At 46.7% G+C, this 18,401-nt stretch overlaps 1 protein-coding gene across 1 annotated transcript; it reads right to left on the minus strand.

Annotated features, from left to right (window-relative positions):
* Positions 1 to 498: 498 nt before the first annotated feature.
* LOC146342032 (uncharacterized) lies at positions 499 to 17,181 on the minus strand. Its single transcript, XM_084808457.1, has 5 exons — positions 17,029 to 17,181; positions 11,518 to 11,557; positions 7,891 to 7,968; positions 2,326 to 2,523; positions 499 to 928 (listed from the first exon to the last, which is right to left on the minus strand). Exons 1-5 carry the CDS (start codon positions 17,077 to 17,079, stop codon positions 618 to 620), a joined length of 678 nt encoding a protein of 225 aa, XP_084664583.1. The 5' UTR covers positions 17,080 to 17,181; the 3' UTR covers positions 499 to 617.
* Between the last annotated feature and the right edge of the window lie 1,220 nt (positions 17,182 to 18,401).

The following is an 18,401-nucleotide window of genomic DNA, read 5'->3' on the forward strand; positions in this document are numbered from 1 at the left end:
GTAATCGCCCTGCCACATTCACAGAATCTGACATCTTTGCCTTCCATTTGTAACCCTCCGGTGCTTTCTCACTGCATCTTCCATCATTTTGTTTCTACAGAACATTTGTTAAGCAGGAAAAGACAGAACAGCTGTGCAATGTCTTTGGATTGGTAGCGTTAGGAGCCCTCCATCTGCAAACACCCCAAGTCATTTATGGTTATCAGCAGTGTATATACTACCAAGCCAGTCAGGAGAAAATTTAAATAGAATACCTTCCAGGAACCATTCCTCTGTCTGTGTTACTCTTTCAGCCAGCATCTCATGCCCCTGGTGGGCAGAAGGTAGATCTGGAACTACTGGTAGATCTCTGGGTGTTCTACAGTAGATCACCAAGGATTTCTGACTCCCAGTTGTTTAACAGGAATAGCAACAAAATGACACCCATCCCACCCTAAACTGTACTGCTGAAATGAAGGGAAACCAGGAATAAATCTTTGTGTGGAAGGACCATGAACAACATTCAGTTCTGATATTCAAAATCAGAACGCTTTAATTCTAGGTGTCTGCCTTTTCCACTAGCCTTCACTTGGTGGATCCCGGGGTTCGTTTAAAAAAACAAAGTAGATCCTGCAGGCCTAAAGTACTCCCCCCCCCCCCTGCTGTAGATGGTACGGGTCTTGCTGTCTTGCTGCTGCCAGTAGATGGCGAAATTGAGACTCACGGGTGGTCACATTGATGGACATCCCCAGGCTACACCTTCCGTCCAGTGTTCTGTACACTGTCATGATGTAGTCCTGCCCAGCCAACAGTCCTGAGATGTAGGCCATGCCGTTCATAAAGTTGTCTTCGGAGGCCACGTGGCAACCGTCAACTGGGTTTTGCCAGTGAAGAATTATAGAACTGTTGGTCTGCTCCCCCAAACTTAGGTTCTTCACAGGGCTTGGGTCTGAGCAGAAAGAGAATGACAGAGTCAGAAACCAGCCAGCTCCCTCACCCCATCGGAAAACCAGGTCCCTAATTCACTAGACCAAAGGTGTTGAACCTTTTTCATCTGAGGGCCGAGTTCAATTGTGGAGAAGCTCTTGGGGGCCGCATTCCAGTGGTGGGTGGGGCCAAAAGCAAAAGGGGCATGGCCAAAACTACCGGTGTATTTTAGCTGAAAGCTCTCACTGCCAGAAACTATGCCTTAGGAGGGGTAATTCAACCTTTTCGAATGGGGGGAAAAAACAACACAAAGCTGGGGAAAATCAAATGGTCGCTGCTCAGGGAAAGGGAGTGGGGCCGTGAGAAAAGGTGTGGCCATCTGGGAAATCCTGGCAGGCCAGACTGGAACTCCAGGAGGTTTGGATGTGGCCTGAGGTCCTGCACTAGGCCAATCATGCGGTATGCCGCCCTTTCCCAACCTGGTGCCCACCAGATGTGTTGGACTCCAGCTCCCACAGTCCTCAGCGCCATTGTTCATTCACTCAGAGAAGGGGTAGGTGAACAAGCAACAACAGCCTGGAGAAAGAGCCATGAGGCCGGGAAGGGCCAGGCTTGGGCAATGAGCCCTCTGCTAGGACACAGGCCTCATCTCTGTATATGTCATTCATGGCTGACCCTGTACCTGACCAACAGCTCTAGAATTGGAGGCCCGGGACACTATCTGCTGGGCCTCAGCAGAATGAGAGAGATCTGCTGAATGTGGTCCCACGTGAGGGAGCCTGGCGGGTTCCTAGCCTGGACTACTGGGAGGTTCCCACATCCTCTTTGTCACCTTAATTGAGATGACATGCTCTAAAAAATGTCCAGTGAGTGTTAAGATACCTGTTGAAAGATTTTAGATGATATATTTAGGATAGATATGATATTGTGATGCTGTCTAGGGGTAGTAGCCAATGTTAGTCCTACTTAGAGTAGACCCATTGACATGGATTAGACATAGGTGAGACATGATTAACTTCAGTTCCATTCATTTCAATGGTTCTACTCTAAGTAGGGCTAACATTGAATACTATCCTAGGAAATCACAAATCTGGTGTGATTTGCACCTGTGATGGCACAGTGGTTCTCTGGGGACTTCATAGGTTGCACTGCTTTCTCCCCTTTGACCCCGCCGATCCCCGACTTTGAGAGGCTCTCCTGGGCCAAGTTGCCCAAAGGCTTCTCCAGTAAGCCAGACTTGCATTCCCTGCCCCCCTTGCTCAAAACACCAATTTCCTGAGTTTGGGAATCAGAAGAAAACTGGCAAAAAAATGAGCCGTGATTCAGTTTTCTTATTTTTCCTCAAAAACCGTATTCTACTTCTGTAACTTGGGGTTCCTCTCGCTCAGAGTACGGATTGTGCCCTTTGCCTCAACTTACTTTTGCAGGTGGAAATAGTGCAGTTGGACAGGGAGGTGCAGGTTGTATTCACATACGTGCTGCATTGGCACTGAGGGGAAAGGTCTGCGAAGTCAAAGCAGCCCAGATCATGCACCGTCATGTCCGGTCCAGTGACATTTGCAGGGCAGCGCAAGATGACGATTTTTTCCTCGACTGCCCTGGGATCTTTGCAGCAATCTGCAGAGGCAGTTCAATGAAGGAATACCTTAAGAGCAGGCATCCCCAGCCTGGTGCCCTCCAGATGTGTTTGACTACAACTCCCATCATCCCCACAGACCTTAGAGAGATTTAGTTATTTTACATTTCATTTATTTCATTTCTATACTGCCCAGTGACCAAAGCTCTCTGGGTGGTTTACAGATATTGAAAATCTTAAAAATGCAATACTGGTCAAAATATACAAACCATTTACATACAAACATATAAACAGACAACACACATAAACAATTAAATAACCAACAATAAGAAATCCCAATTAAAAATGTTATCAAATGCTGCCAAAAGCCTAAGAGTAGAGGGGCTTAAACTGGTGCTGAAAAGATAACAATGCTGGTGCCAGGCTGGCCTCACAAGGGAGAACAATCCATAATTGGGGGGCCACCACAGAGGAGACCCTCTCCTTTGTTATATTTATATCCTGACTTTTCCTCCAAAGAGACCAAGGTGGTGTACACGATCCTCTTCCTCTCCATCTTTATCCTCACAACAACCCTATGAGGTAGGTTAGGCTGAGAGTCAGTGACTCGCCCAAAGTCATCCAGTGAGCTGCATGGCTGAGTGGGGACTTGAACCCAGATCTCCCAAGTCTCTGTCCAATACTCTAACCACTACACTATGCTGGCTCTGAATGCTGAGGTAGCTGGACCAATTGTCTGACCCGGTCAGAAGCAGCTTCACTAAATAGCCAGCCATTGGCTGGGTGAGCATCAGCTTTCTTACATTTCCCACTTGGCTTTCTCAGGGCCCAATGAGGAGGGGGAGAGAGGAGATGTGTGGACACCAGGGGCGTTGCTAGGGTCTTACAAGATCCAGGGCACAGGCCCATAATACACATTTGCATACACACAAACACACACACACACACTATAGACACATGAGTCTAAGCACACGTCTAATATGTGTGTGTGTGTGTGTGTGTGGTGTGTACATGCAGTATGCTTGTGTGTGTGTACAGATTATATACATACATACATAAGAAGTGTGCACTGGCCCTCCCACCCCACTTCAACGCAGACCCTGATTCAGCATTTTGGGAAACATCCCACTTCTACTCTGGCCAGTTTGTAGCTGGGCCACTTCAGCTCAGCACCAAACCTGAGTCAAGGTTTGGAAAAATGAGTCTTTATGTTTCCTGTTGACTACCATGGGAAATTAGAAAAAAAAAACTGTAACTTTTTTCTTTTGGTCAGAACTGGATAATTTCAGGCATAGTAGCCCCCTAGAAGAGGATTACACCTGCCCGATGTCAGAAAAATAGGTACAGGGTTTATATTTTGATTTTCTTTTAAAGGGAACTGCCAATAATGTTTTAATTCCTTGGAAGAATTGGATAAAAATTTCAGGATCGATTGCCCCATCAGAGGAGTTCTTGTCTGCCCAATTTCAGAATGCTAGCCACAAGGTTTTTTTGTGCAAGGGTGGCCTTGACATTTTGAGGTCTCCAAAAGAAGACATACTTATCTCCCTATGTTCCTTGTGGACCATTGTTCTGGAAATTACAGACAGCCTACAGTTGTTCCTAAGTAAGAAACCAGCAAAGTTTCAGAAGGATAGGTGCAGCAGTTCATGTGGAAGGGGAGTTCTCCAGTTTGGGGGAGGGAGTGATTTGCTTTCCCTTCCATTCACCCCTTCCCCAATAGTTTTTGGGTAAATTTGTATGAAAATGCACAGGTCATTAGAGGTGTCCCCCAGGCAAGAAACCTGCAAAGTTTCTGAAGGATATACGTGCATTCTAATTTAGAATTACTAGAATTTATTTACATTTCACCAATGTTAGCAGCAGGGTAACATGGGTGGGAAGCTGTTATTGCACTCATGTCCTGCTTGTGGGTTTCCAATGGGCATCTGGTTGGCCACCGTGTGAACAGAATGCTGGACTAGATGGACCTTGGTCTGATGCAGCATGGCTCTTCTTATGTTCTTAAATAGAGAGTGCCTCTGAGCATGTGCAGAATGTTTTCTTTCCCCACTGAGCACTTACATTCTCTCCCTACCAATTCTATTCCCCTCCATGCAACCATCCTTCCTCATCCTACCATCCTCCAGAAACTCTTCATAAAAACAGATGTCTTGTTTTGTGCAACTCCTCTCTACCTCCTCCTTGTTATGCACAAGCTCTCATTGTATCTTCCTCCCCATAACTTCATTTGTGCCAAGAGTTCACCAGGATTCAGCCAATGAGTCTGTTTTCAAAACTAGGGCTAAGTTATGGAGAAACTCTGAGCATGCAGTAAGTGCCTTTCCCTCACCACTGAAGCTAGAATTCATGCAACCCCCCCCCCCAAACCCACAAATGACAAAACATGCATAGGACTGAGCTGAAAGGGTAGTCCGTTCATTAGACAAAATTGGGTAGGCACTGTATTAAGCCTGCAGTACCATGCTCACAACTCAGGACTTATTTCTGAGTAAACGTGCAGAACATCAAGGTGCAAACCTCCCTGCAAAAGTAACTTGTGCTGGAATCCTATGCACACTTTCCTGAGGGTAAGCCTCATTAAACATAATGGGGCTTCTGAGTAGGCATACATAGGCTTGTATAAATGAGCAGCATTTATTTCCCCTCCACTTAAAAAACAAACCAAAGACTCATATTTTTTATTAAAGCTTTGTGTTCAGAGGAACACAGGAAGCTGCCTTGTACTGAGTCAGGCCCTGGGTCCATCTAGCACAGTATTGTTGACACTGACTGGAAGCAGAGGCTCTCCAGGGTTTCAGGCCGGATTCTTTCCTAGCTCTACCTGAAGATGCTGGGGATCGAACCTGGGACCTTCTGCCTGCCAAGCAGGCGCTCTGCCACTGAGCTACAGCCCTTCCTACTGCTGGATAATGGCAACTGACAAACAAAACAGCCCCAGATTTGTTTCTCTACAACCACGTGAACCCACTCTTCTCAAAGACTTGAGTGAGGAGAAGGAGAAAAGCCAACCCTCTTGTCTGTTTGTATAAAGTCAAATACAGTTCAGAACTTCTCTTGCCCACCGAAGAGAATTCTCTTTAAGAATTCCCCAAGATGTGCTCTGGGTGGAATAAAGAAGAGAAAGGAAGAAAGAACAGGATAGGGGAGGGAAGAAGAAAAGAAGAATGGTGATTGGAAATGTGTGCAGGGGTAAGGGGTAGAGAGAATTCCCTAAGCCAAGTGGCTCCTTTCAGAGAGGTGGTACTTCAGAGGAATTTAGGGGGCTGTGGTGGGTTTATAAGGATTGCATGTACTTAAATGAACTTTATGAGGTGAGGTGGCTGAGGGCTTTTTCTAGCTTTTTTAAAACTGTAGAACCTATTTAAAAGCCCCAGCAGTTTCTCCATCATGACTCCACATAGTCCCAACCCTCCCTTTGGGGCTGAGTCCTACAACTGTTTAGGAGAAACTAAAGTGGAGGGGAAGAAAGGAGTTTGTGGAGACTGATTGGATCCTTTGCTGTGCTGAAGCTACTAAACTTCTGCAGAAGCCAAAGGTTCCAGTTTGGGGCAGTAAAATCAGATGCTGTGTGAAATACCAGTATTTCACATGGAGCTCTTTCTTCCCTTCCTTCTCCCTCTTCAAAATTTCACTGCAGGCAAGCTCACAATAGTGGGCATGTAAGAGCAGAAAAGAAAAGTAGGGGGAGAGAGGTTTTTTGCACCTCAAAAAAACCCTGCACCATAGATTAGGGATAGTGACCTCCTGATGGCCACCTTAAACACCTTCTGATTAGGATCTCTAACCCCCTGGGTGACTTGACAGTTTTTACTTTTTGTTTTAGACTTTGAGAAAAGGAAACTTGACGCATGGCTAGTGCAAAACTCACTGGACCTAACTGTCTGAAATTTGGTAGGTTCAGTCAGCTCTATACGGCCTGCTAGGTCCCCAAATTCCATGAATTTATGTGGAAGCACAAAAAAATTATAGCTCTTTACTTTGACAGATTTTCTTGGAAAAAGCACATTTTACCTGTGGCTAGCACAAAAACCACTAGGCTGTCTGAAATTTGGCAGGCTCAGTCATCTATATGGGGGCTGGCAGGTCCCCAAATGTCATGCATGTATGTGGAAGCACAAAAAAAATATAGCTCTTTGCTTTGACAGATTTTCTTGAAAACAGAAAATTTTACCTGTGACTACCACAAAAGCCACTGGACCTAACTGCCTGAAATACGGCAGATTCAATCAGTTCCATGGGGGCTACCAAGCCTCCAAATGTCATGAATTTATCATACTACCTAAAAATGTTATGGCCGTTTTTGTTCTCCAATGCAAGTCAGTGGGAAAATGTAAAAAAAATGGCAATTAGGACAGCTCCAAGGATCCGGGCCCCGTGCCTAGGTGGGCTGTTATTTAACGACGCCCCTGGTGGACACATTTCTGTTTCTTACGCATTTTTGCAAAGAGCAGTTGCCTCTGTGTGTGGGTGGGGGAGATGACTGGAACCACCAGCAGCATCTCACACAGACACACCCAACGCTGGCATTTGCTGCAGTCGGAAAAGCAGCTGTGCCCACTTATGGTTTTCTTACCAGATCAAATAGCAGCTTTCGGGTTGTGTGATTTTCACGGGCAGAGCAGAGCTGCTGTGGAGAAGGACTGTAGCACAGCGGCACAGCCCAAGTCTGGCACACGAAAGGTCCCAGGTTCAGTCCCCAGCATCTCCAGGTAGGGCTGGGAAGGACCTCGTCTGAAACCCTGGGGAGCCACTGCCAGACAGCACAACCAGGGGGCTGTAGCCAATGTCAGTCCTACTTAAAGTAGACCCATTGAAATCCAAGAGAACTCAGTCATGCCTAAGGACTACCATTGGATGCAGCCCAGGGGTAGGCCACCTGGCACCCTCCAGATGTTTTTGGGCTGCAACTCCCATCAGCCCAAACCAGCATGGCCAATGGTAAGGATTATGGGTGTTGTAGTCCAACACATCTGGAGAGCGCCAGGTGGCCTACCCCTGATAGGCAATACTGTGCTAGATGGACCAATGGACTGACTCAGTCGACAGCAGCATCAGCGTCATATATTCCTGGGGGGTGGGAGGGTTAAACCTCCTCCCACATTACAGTCCACCCCACCAGCCCATGGCTGCTATGTGCAAAAATGCTAAAGGCATGAAAATGCATCCCTCCGTCTCTACTGCATGTCTCGTTCAGTCCTCATTCACCCCTAACTGCCCGGGGTTTGGAATTGGGCCAGCTGGTACCCTCCAGATGCTTTGGACAGCAACATCAAAAATCCCTGGCCATTGGCCTTGCTGGCTGGAGTTGATGGGAGTTGTAATCAAACACATCTGGAAGGCACCAGCTTGCCTACACTCCTGGAGAAGGAAGAAACACCGGGAAAACAGAAGTGTTATTTACTTACTGGTAGTTGTCACAGGAAGCATCGTAGTAATCCTGATTTCTTTCATTTTGGCTGCTGTGAGGGGTGGGTGAGCATAGGCTGAGGGTGAGGGAAGACAAAGACTGGGGTGGTTAAAATACGCGGTTTGTGGAATCTCATTGTGGATTATGCAGATTATTGCAAACAGAAAACCAGAATTATGTTCCAAACTGAAAAACCTCGGAAAATATAAGAGGTGAAACCAATAAGTGTAGGTGCAAATTGTAACAACCCGGACCTTGTTTTGAACCAAAGGTTCTTCGGAGAAGTCCATAATTTCCTGAGCCCTTCTCTGTTCTATTCCTGAGCCCTGGCGGATCAGATCAAACCCACCAGCAGCATGTTTCCTTGGTGCCACAAGGTAAAGCAAAAAGACGTGAAGGCAAGACCCCTTCCCTGATCGTCCCCTCCGCAACTAGTACTCACTGGCTAATAGCCTCCGACTATGGGAGTTCTATGCAGCTGTCATGACCAATAGCCACTGATAGACCAACCATCTGTCCATTTATCTAATTTTTTATTTACTTGTGAATGGACCCGGCTTTTCACAGGTTGGAATAGCCCTTACTTTGATACAGCAAAGCCTTCAAGCACAGTTATGCAGCTGCCAGAGCTGGATGCACTGTGCCCGCCCCTCCTGAGCACACTCTGGCACTGCCATGCTGCGCCCCTGTGGCCTCCAAAGGGATGGGTCTGTCCACTCTTGTCAAACGTCCTTAGGGTGGGTGGTAAAGTCAGGGTGCCACCAAAGAAAAGGCCCTCTGGATTTCTGGAAAAGGATTTCTGGCAGATTTTGTACATACATAAGGTACCTTGCCATCTGATGGTACTCATCTGAAGATCTTAATACATGAACAAACTCATTCTCTGAGTGTGGAAACTTATGTAGCCAAAATGGCACCATCCATGCACAAGAGGGAGAAATCAGTGGGCTTGGGGGAACCCGATGGTTCTCAGAAGTGGAAGAAATGTTAAAGAAAAAATGCTAAGTTGGAGTGGGGACAAATCCATGCCCCTGCCCCTGCCCCCAAGTCCAATGAGGAATGAGGAAATGGAATGGAGTATACTGGAAAAGGGAATGGCTGGCTGGAACCCTGAACAGGAGCACTCCATACTGCAACATTTCCTTGCAGGTCCCTCTTGTAAAAGCCATCTAAGGCAACAGCCACCTTCACATCTTCTGGCAGTGAATTCCAAAAATCCCATTCATGGGAGAGTCTGTAATATGGGCTTGGTTTTCCCATTTCAATGGATCACTTAAGGCGGCAATCTTATACACCAGGGGCAGGGAACCTCCAGTCTGAGGGCTGAATGTGGCCCGCAGGGCCTCCCAATCCACACACACACACACACAGCAGCTAGGCTTTTTAGAAGTCCCCATTGGTGCCAGTGGCAGCTTTTAAAAAGCCTCAATTGCAACATCGGGGGCCTTTTAAGGGGTGTTACAGCTGGGGAGGGGCGAGCCTCCCCATCTTGAGCACAATGCCCCCTGGAAATGCTTGAGAATGCGAGTGTGCAAGTGTGCGTGTCAGAGAGAGAAAGAGCGAGGAATGGCCCTGCCCACTTTAGTTTTTAGCCCAGCCTACGTTTTGCATGGGGCCTTGCCCACCTCTGGCCTGCAGACCCCAGAAGGTTCCCGGAAAAGGACAGTGGAGGCTGGTGGCTCTGATATCAGTGGCACTGTGCATCTGCTCTGGGTTTCAGCCAGGACTAGTCAGAATTCTAATGGAGCTGTCCAAGGTGTGAAACTCCTTTGTAGCAGCCATATCGAGGGTCAGACTAAGTAGCCTCATGCAGTCTCATGCTTCATGTTCTTGCTGAGCTCTTTCTCCCTTGAATATATTGTTGTAAGCTGACGAGACACAGGAATTCCTTATCTTGTCAAAGGTCATACAATTGTATACCTTGTTCTCTGCTGTTCTCTTCTGTTCTCTCCTTATCATGGCTACCCTATAACCCAGTTCTTGTATTATAAACAATAGTGCTAAGAGAAGAAATGTTGAGGATTGCAACCCCATGCGGGAGGGGGAGGAGGAGCCGTTTCATATGTGTCACAATGTCTATAAAACCAATGTGCTAATGTAAATCGGGGCTTCTGGCTCTTTGGAAATGATTCCAGCCTTAAGCCCGCGCATTAAATAAAGAATCCCTTTTTCCTTCACTCCGTGGTCTCTCTGACTCTGGGTTCTGCAACACTTTAGAGTTCTGACTGAAACCCGGAGTGGATTCACCACCCCACTGACATCGGAGCCACTAGCCTTCACTGGAATAGGAGTGGGGGCCCGGGGCTGGACAAGCCCCATCCCCGGTTATATTGGTTTAGCTTGGGGGTCCAATGGAAAGGTTCCAGTCCAGGCCAAAAGTGGGAAGGATTTCTGGCAGATGTCTTTACCCCCAGTGTGCTTCCACCGAGGGCAAGGCTTTCCCTGCAACCAGCTCATTTCCATCCACCCTCCCTGTCCCAGCCCTTTTGGCCTCTCTCTGACAATATGAGATTCAGTATTTCAGGTAGCATGAAGGAGTTTGCAACCAAATAAGGGTGGCCACTGGTTCCTTCCTCCCACACCTCACTGATTCCGGGCACAAACACACACCATGCAATACTCAAACTTTTTTTTTTTTTAATGCACTTGGACTGGAGAAGAGGCTTTTTCCCACTCCAAATCACACACACACACACACCCGCCTCCTGCCACAGCAGTTTCAGGGTTCCAGACACATGTCTGCATGGGCCAATGCATTACAGAGAGAAAGCCACTGGCAGGGGGGCAATTTGGAGCTGGTAAACAAAGGTGGGGAATGGGTTAAGCCTTCCCCTCCTCCCACTGCTGATTCTAGTCACCCCTTACACCAAAGTGGGTTGTTTCAAATGTATTTAATGGCTGAGTTCACACAACATGCTAACCCATGCTCAGGGGTTGAATGTGGGTTGTTGTTGAACTGTGGGTTATCATGTTGTCTGAATGCAGAGTGTTTTTTGCAGGGTGGCTTGAACAACCACCCTGAACAACCCAACAACAAACCATGGGTTCTCAAGGTGGCTTGTTCAAGAAAAATAAGCCACACTGCCTGGTTAACAATCCACACTGTGGAAAATGCGCTGTGTTCAGACAACACAGTAACCCACAGTACAACAACAAACCACGGTACAACACTGAGTGTGGGTTAACATGTGTGAACCCAGCCAATGTGTGGTTTGCATCCTGATATCCATACAGACATCCCAACTACCCTGGGTTGAGCTCTCTCACCCTGGAGGGAAGTTTGGTCCTCTCTATATCATCCCGCCTTAGGGTGAAGAAGATTTTAACACCCCTCAGATGCAGATGTGTGATAAAATGATCACTGAAAGGCACCCAAATTCCAGTGCCTTTAAATGGCTTTCTGACAGGCAGAAGTTCAAAGGGTTTACCCCTCTCCTTCACTGCATCTCCATGCTGGGGAAAGTTGCACCTGTTGAATTTGCTTGCCAGGCACTTGTTAAAAGACACAAGAGCTTCTGTGGGGCAACACACACACACAAGCAACCTCCCCTCCCAATGATGGTCATCCTAGCAGACAGAAAGCCCCTAACTTTAGGAGACGCTTCTTAACTTAGCAGCAACTCACCATGCTGTCCAGGCTGAAGGAGCCGAAGGAGCAGCACCTGCTAAGGAAAAGGTAGAAGGTGAGAGATGGGCGGATTTTAGGATTTTCGAATTCCCAGTAGGCCTAGTTAATGTCCCTTGCCACCGTGTTTTCCATGAACACATTTCTCCATGGCTCACACCTGGTTAGTCTGCTTGTAGGAATATCTTTTTCATGCAAATCAGGGCAACTTTGCAATACATGAATTTGCCTGCTTTAATACCGTGAGCCTGGACTTTGCCTGGCTCTCCACCTAATATATTTTTTCAACATTCATCTCCAGCGTTGCTAACAATGACTGGGTAAACACTGTGATCAGTTTTTCTTCACTTCCCAAACCCTGCCCCAAATATCAATCCTGGTGAAGAGTTTTGTGTGACACAAAAGCTTGCATCATTTTTAAAAAAAAATGCTATTCAGCCCAAAGGGAGCATGTAGCTTGCTCTCTGCTTTAAATGTGATCGTCAGATTTCAAAAATGGAGAGACCAATACATCCAGCACCCTGATGCTAAACATGTTTTACTCCAGAGCAATTCCCTTAATGTCAATGGGAATTCCTTCCAGGTAATTGTGCTTAGGATTGCAGCTTTGTTGTTGTTCAGTCATTCAGTCATGTCCGACTCTTCGTGACCCCATAGACCATAGCACGCCAGGCCTTCCTGTCCTGCGCTCTCCCCCAGAGCGTGCTCAAGTTCATATTTATTGCATCGGTGAGGCTATCTAGCCATCTCATCCTCTGCCATCCCCTTCTCCTTTTGCCTTCAATCTTTCCCAGCATCAGGGTCTTTTGCAGTGACTTTTCTCTTCGCATTAGGTGGCCAAAATATTGGAGCTTCAGCTTCAGTATCTGTCCCTCCAATGAGCACTCAGGGTTGATTTCCTTTAGGATTGACTGATCTGACCTCCTTGCAGTCCAGGGGATTCGTAAGCGTCTTCTCCAGCAACACAGTTCGAAAGCATCAATTCTTACCTCTCTCCCCCCCCCCGCCCCCCAGCACTTCAGTTTGGGCTGGGCTGTGCTTAAAGGAGAAAGAGGAAAGAACAGTCCATGTCATCCTATTAGGGACCGGAGAGGAATTGGTTCAGTTCATTTTGTGATAAGAACTTGCCAAAATTCACACAAATTTATTCACAAATGTGAGGGAAAGAACCTGAGATAAAAAATAACCAAATGTGGGAGAAAGTGTAATGGACAGATTTGACCATCCAGGCTCAGGGCTTTTCAATGCTTACGGGGGCAATCTTATGCAGGTTTCAACAGAAAAAAGTCCTACATCTCCCAGCATTCCCCAGCCAGCCAAGCTGGCTGGGGAATGCTGGGAGTCAGAAGGACTTTTTTCTGTTGAAACATGGGTAGGATTGCCCCCTACCTCTTGAAAGTTGCCTTTGAATCTCTATGTATGCAACCATGCTTGTGGTTCTGAATTAAGATTCCACCTCTTTTTTCTGATAGGTCCTTGCCTTTATGAACTACATAGCGGGCAGCTCCAACATGGTCCTCTCGATGCCGAGAACCGCTGTACTTATTGCATTTGGCTGGTGAGGCTGGGTGTGAAATTTGTTTTGTTTGCCCCCCCCCCCCAAAAGAACTTAGCAAAATTTGCACATTTCTTCAAAAATGGGACGGAAATAACTTCAGGGTTTTTTTTAATCCAATGTCGGAGGAAGCAAAACGGATGGATTCACTGGTGCAGCTCGGGCTGGACCATGGGCCCAAAGTACAAATGACCACAGTGAGAGTGGCGGGTGATGATCTAACAAATCAGGAATGTAGACGCAGTTCTAAAGCACAGAATGGTGGTGGAGGGTCGGGAAAGAAGAGAAAGGTTGGTCGTGTGCTTCACAACTGAAGTAACGCATATGGCCTTCTAAGGGAGAAGGATTAGACTATTACGCCCAGGGTCTAAAATTACCGAGCTGCATCACAGGACAGATTCAACCATCCTCACCTCCTATGCTGCAGTGCATTCTCACAACAACTCAGTGCAGTCTGAGTGCCTGAGCCATGGCTGAGCTGAAGCACCAAAAGGGTTATGAAACCCAAATCTTGTGGTCTGAGTCAGGATAAACAGCCAAACAATGGCTGCTTTCTCATCTCCAGCCTGTTTGTGACACAGGGAGCATGCGAGGGAGAAACGGGCCTGAACGAGGCTCCCTCCCTCTAAACAGCCACACCAGTCAGATCCACAGGAGTATTAGATGTTGCCAGCCAGGGTTCCAGGGGCTGCTCCATAAATTGGGTTCTGTACACACAAGCGCCAGAACTACAAAATAGTAGCATTTGTTCAGCCTGTAATAATCTTTGAAGTTCCTCCGGGACTTTTGGCTGAATAGGACTGACATTTTTTAGTAAAACACAACAGTCTTGTGGCATCTTAGAGACTAACAAATGTACTCTGGCACAAGCTTGTTTGGCAGATGTAAACATAAACATGCTGAGGGTGCCCGAAATGAAAACTGTGTTGCCACTATAAATCTGTTCATTTGAGATTAACACTCTATGCATCTTATGAAGTGGACTGAGGTCCACAAAACCTTATACCAGAATATATATATATTTTTAGTCTTTAAGATGCCACAAGACCCTTTGTCGCTTTTGCACCAACAGATTAACACGGCTGCCCCTCTGGAAATTGTTTTTGAGTAAAGGTTATAGATGGATCTTAGCGTGCTTTCAGATCAAGCCTTTATTCTGCAATTGCCCTGCCTCATTCATAGAATTTTACAGGGGTCCCAGACGAGGTCATCTTCCTTTTCTAAGTCTCCTGTGTTTTGACACTTCCGTCTTTTCTTATCAGAAAAAAAAGTTAAGGAGGAAAAGACTGATCAGCTGCACAGTGGTTTTTGACTGGTAACAATAGGAGCCCACTCTCCCTCTCGAAGCATCCTTGGTTATGGGAAAGGACGCTGAAGAACAACATTGCACTATATTATCTGCTGCCTGAAGCCTCCATTTTAATTCCACTTCCTGCTGCGGGGGAAAAAGCCTCAGCAGGGTTAAAGAGCTTCAGTGCGGAAGCAATCCTACTTATTAATGAATGGACTTAAAAATGCACAACATACCTGTTAAAAAACAAAAGTGACAAAAACACACTTTTCTAGCCCACATTGATATATTTGAACAAAACTTTCCAATGTGCTCCCTGGGGCTGAAAAAGACAGCAACTCCTAAAGCGGCCCCTTCCTTGGTTGCTGTCACATTTATGTATGTATGTATGTATGTATGTCTATACCACCCAATAGCTGAAGCTCTCTGGGAGGTTCACCTAACATACACCCCACATTACCTGTAACCTGCTGCCCAGGTGTATTTGAGCATCTGGTGGTTTGGTGAATAGGTGCTGTTTGCGATGAAAACAATGAAATCCCAGGGGACAAGGGTGATAGTTTATAGTACAAACACGTATGTGCAACACACTCAAAACACTACATTACCTCTCGGTCATCATGTGTCTCTCCCCACATTCCCCCCTCTGCTCCATTAGCAACCACACACACACACACACACACACACACACACACAAAATATTACCCCAGGGAAGGAAACATAGATAATGAAAATCAAACATTTGGCCAGAAATATGATTTCTGGCTCAGATTAATCAGTACAACTGAGTTATTTTACAGCTAGAAAATATATCTGTAATATCACAGTCACCATTTTAGCTTTATGCGAGTGACCAGGTTTAAATGTGTCAATAATTCTGATCATGTTTTTAAAAATAAAACATCTTCTTAAATAGAATTTCTCATCTGTTTTACATGAATTACAGCATGTAATAGGCTTTATTTTTATTTTTCTATGAACAGATTGAGTCTAATTATATTATTTTCAGTTCCTCTGAAGAATGGCTATGTTTAGAAACACACTGGGAATTCTGGAAAACTATAAAATCTCATGCTGATCCATCCATCCATCCATCCATCCATCCATCCACCCACCCACCCATCAACCAACCAACCAACCAACCAACCAACCAACCAACCATTTTTCTGGTGCCAACTGGCTTTGCTCTTCTGTCATTTTGTTGTTGCGTAGAGTGGCTTTCCTATTGGTTCCAGATGATAAAATAATATCCACTTTATTCTAATTTAGATAGTTATCCCTATGTCCCATCTTCATTTTCCCCCTCTGCCAGTTAACTGGAAATATTCCAGTACTGGTGACCGGAACAGATATTGATATGTGGAGACAAGGACCATGAACATAGATTCTTTGGATTTATGGGGGGTGGGGGAGGTTGTGTGGGTTTGTTCTATTAGGAAAAGAACAGGATGAAATTAAACTGAGTTTGTACATGCCCCCACAGCAAGCTACCTCACCCAAGCACACAAGACACTTTAATAAATTATTGCAGGAAGGAAACGCACCTAATCATTTGAGATGCTCCCAGGAATGGTTTCATCCAAGGTTATGTATGAATACACTCAAAGCAACTTAGAGTAGAACTAAAGGTAACATTATTTACATGCCTGCAATTAAGCATGTTGGTGTGGTGGTGCAAATAACAGCCATTGCCTTGCCTTATTCATGGAAGTTCACAGGGGATCCAGAGGGCAAAGTCTTCTGCTCAGGACCCTCCGTGTTACCTGACTGCTTCTTCTGTCTTTTCCCTTAATGCAGAATATCCGTTAGGAAGAAAAAGACAGAACATCTGCACAATGCCTTCTCATTGCTGGTGCTAGGAGCCCTACGGCCCCTGTGCTTGCCATTTACCTAACAAAAATGTGCACCTCACCTCAGTCATTCACAAAATTAACCTCACGTCTAGTTTGGCCCTGAAATTAGCTGGTGATGTGAGGTGAAGTTATCTTTCTATCAGAGCAAGGACGAAGCTGCTTCTGGGGTGAAGGGCAGCTACTTATACAGCGAACCTTTCATCCAGCAATAAGTTGCAGTCCCAGCAGGGGAGGGTGCTTGGGGTGGGGGGGACTAGCAGTTTCTAAAGAGAGCACGCATCCAGAGGCTCCATGTAGCCAATCTTGCACCAGGGGTAGGTGGGACACAGCAATTTATACAAGGATTGGACAAGATGCCCTGAGTGGGACCTCCTCCCCCTCATTACCATCATGACTCCCACGGCCTTCTTCCCTTTGGTTCAGTTTACAGAACCACCAAAAAGAAGACAGCAAAACGAGCGGAAACTGCTGCTCCTGCTGCTTGCTGCTTTCACTGCTCGCTCGCTCCGAGAGCTCAGGCCAATGACAGCAAGGGAGGAGCAGGAGCCAGGGCTCCCAGGGCCGACGGTGCAGCCCCTGCTTCAGTGGGGGCCTCAGCAAGTGCCCGGTGATGCCGACCCCTGGCACCGGATTGCCTCTCTAGCCAGGCACAGCTGCTTCTGATGTGCAGGAGGCCTGTACAGCGATTCAGCCTTCATTCCTGAGATCCAGTGAACCCGACGGTGGGGACAACTCTTTCGACAAAGATCCAAAGCAGCAGCTGCCAGTGGATGAGCTGGGTTTGCTTTTAGTTTTTGTTTAAATCCACTTACCAGCAGCAAGGACAAGCCAGCTCCTCTTGAGGGTAGGATACAAGATGCCATCGGCCAGCAGACCACAGCGTTAAAAAGTCCCCAGCTCCCTTGCAAGGGAGTTACATTCCGACAGCCTGTACCTACCTTGCCGCTCAGCAGCTGGTTATCTTGCTAACTGTCATGCCACCTGCTCCCTTTCAGCTGGGCGGCTCCTATGTCCACTCCTTTCCCCACACCCACCACCCAGGAGGAAGTGGATGGCCTCAGCAGCCCTGTTGAGCAAACAGCTCCTAGTTCTTTGGGACAAATACTGGGTCAGTTTTGAGATCGCTCTTCTTCTTCTTCCCAGCCCTCCCCCGCCGCCTGCAGACTATGGAATATCCAGTTTAATTATTATTACATTTATGTTCCTCTTTTTTCCTCTGCAAGGAACCCAAGGCGGCTTACATGATCCTCTCCATTTTATCCTCACAATCACCCTGTGAGGTAGGTTAGGCTGAATGTCGGCAACTGGCCCCAAGTCACCCAGTGAACTTCATGGCTGAGTGGGGATTAGAACCCGGATCTCCTGAGTCCAGGTCCAACACTCTTAACTACTACACCACACTGGCTCTCACAGTTAAGCTAGGATGGAGGCTTTTCCCCCTCCAGTGCAAATTGCAGGCACAGGGTTCCCTGTATCTGGATTGGGAACACAGCTGGGGAGAAGGGTTAAAGCCCCCCTATGCTAGGGTCCCAATATATATCAGGTCCCCTGCACTTACTATAGTGTAAGAAAAAACAACCAATGTAGCTGTGTGTTACATTGTTAAAGCAGGGGTGGGCAACTTGTGGCCCTCCAGATGTTTCGGCCTACAACTCTCATCAGCCGTAGCCAGCCTAGCCAATGACAAGGGATGCTGGGAGTTGTTGGCCAAACCATTGGGAGGGCTACAAAATGCCGGTTCTTGCAGTAACTGTGCTTCAAGTGCTACTGATAAGCTTGACCATCATATATTGGTTTGCTCCATTTTCAAGAGCTCCTCCTAGAGGGGAATTGCGAGTCCTTCTTTAAATAAACATTTATTTTTTGGGCAGAGGGATAGAGTGGCCATTGCTGTGTACACTTATTTGTTAAATGACATGGATAAATATGTGACTTTTAAAATGGTCTAGCTTGCTGTTCTAACGTTTAAACCAGGAGCGGGCTGCATGCGGCGCTTGTCCTAATTTCAAGCGACACTCAGCATGCAACCAGTTCTGTCCTCTGGCAAGAGTGATCTGTCCCTTTCCTGGTAGCCTGCTGCATGGGAAGGAAGAGGGAGAGAGAAGAGAGTGGCTCTTGACCTGCCCAATTTTGGTTCTGGTCCAGACACCACTGAGATCCAGGCCCCGATAGATTATCCACAAGG

The sequence above is a fragment of the Heloderma suspectum genome, chromosome 6 (assembly GCF_057233095.1).
Source record: "Heloderma suspectum isolate Gila_16-S chromosome 6, 16-S_ref, whole genome shotgun sequence".
Classification (NCBI taxonomy): Eukaryota; Metazoa; Chordata; class Lepidosauria; order Squamata; family Helodermatidae; genus Heloderma; species Heloderma suspectum.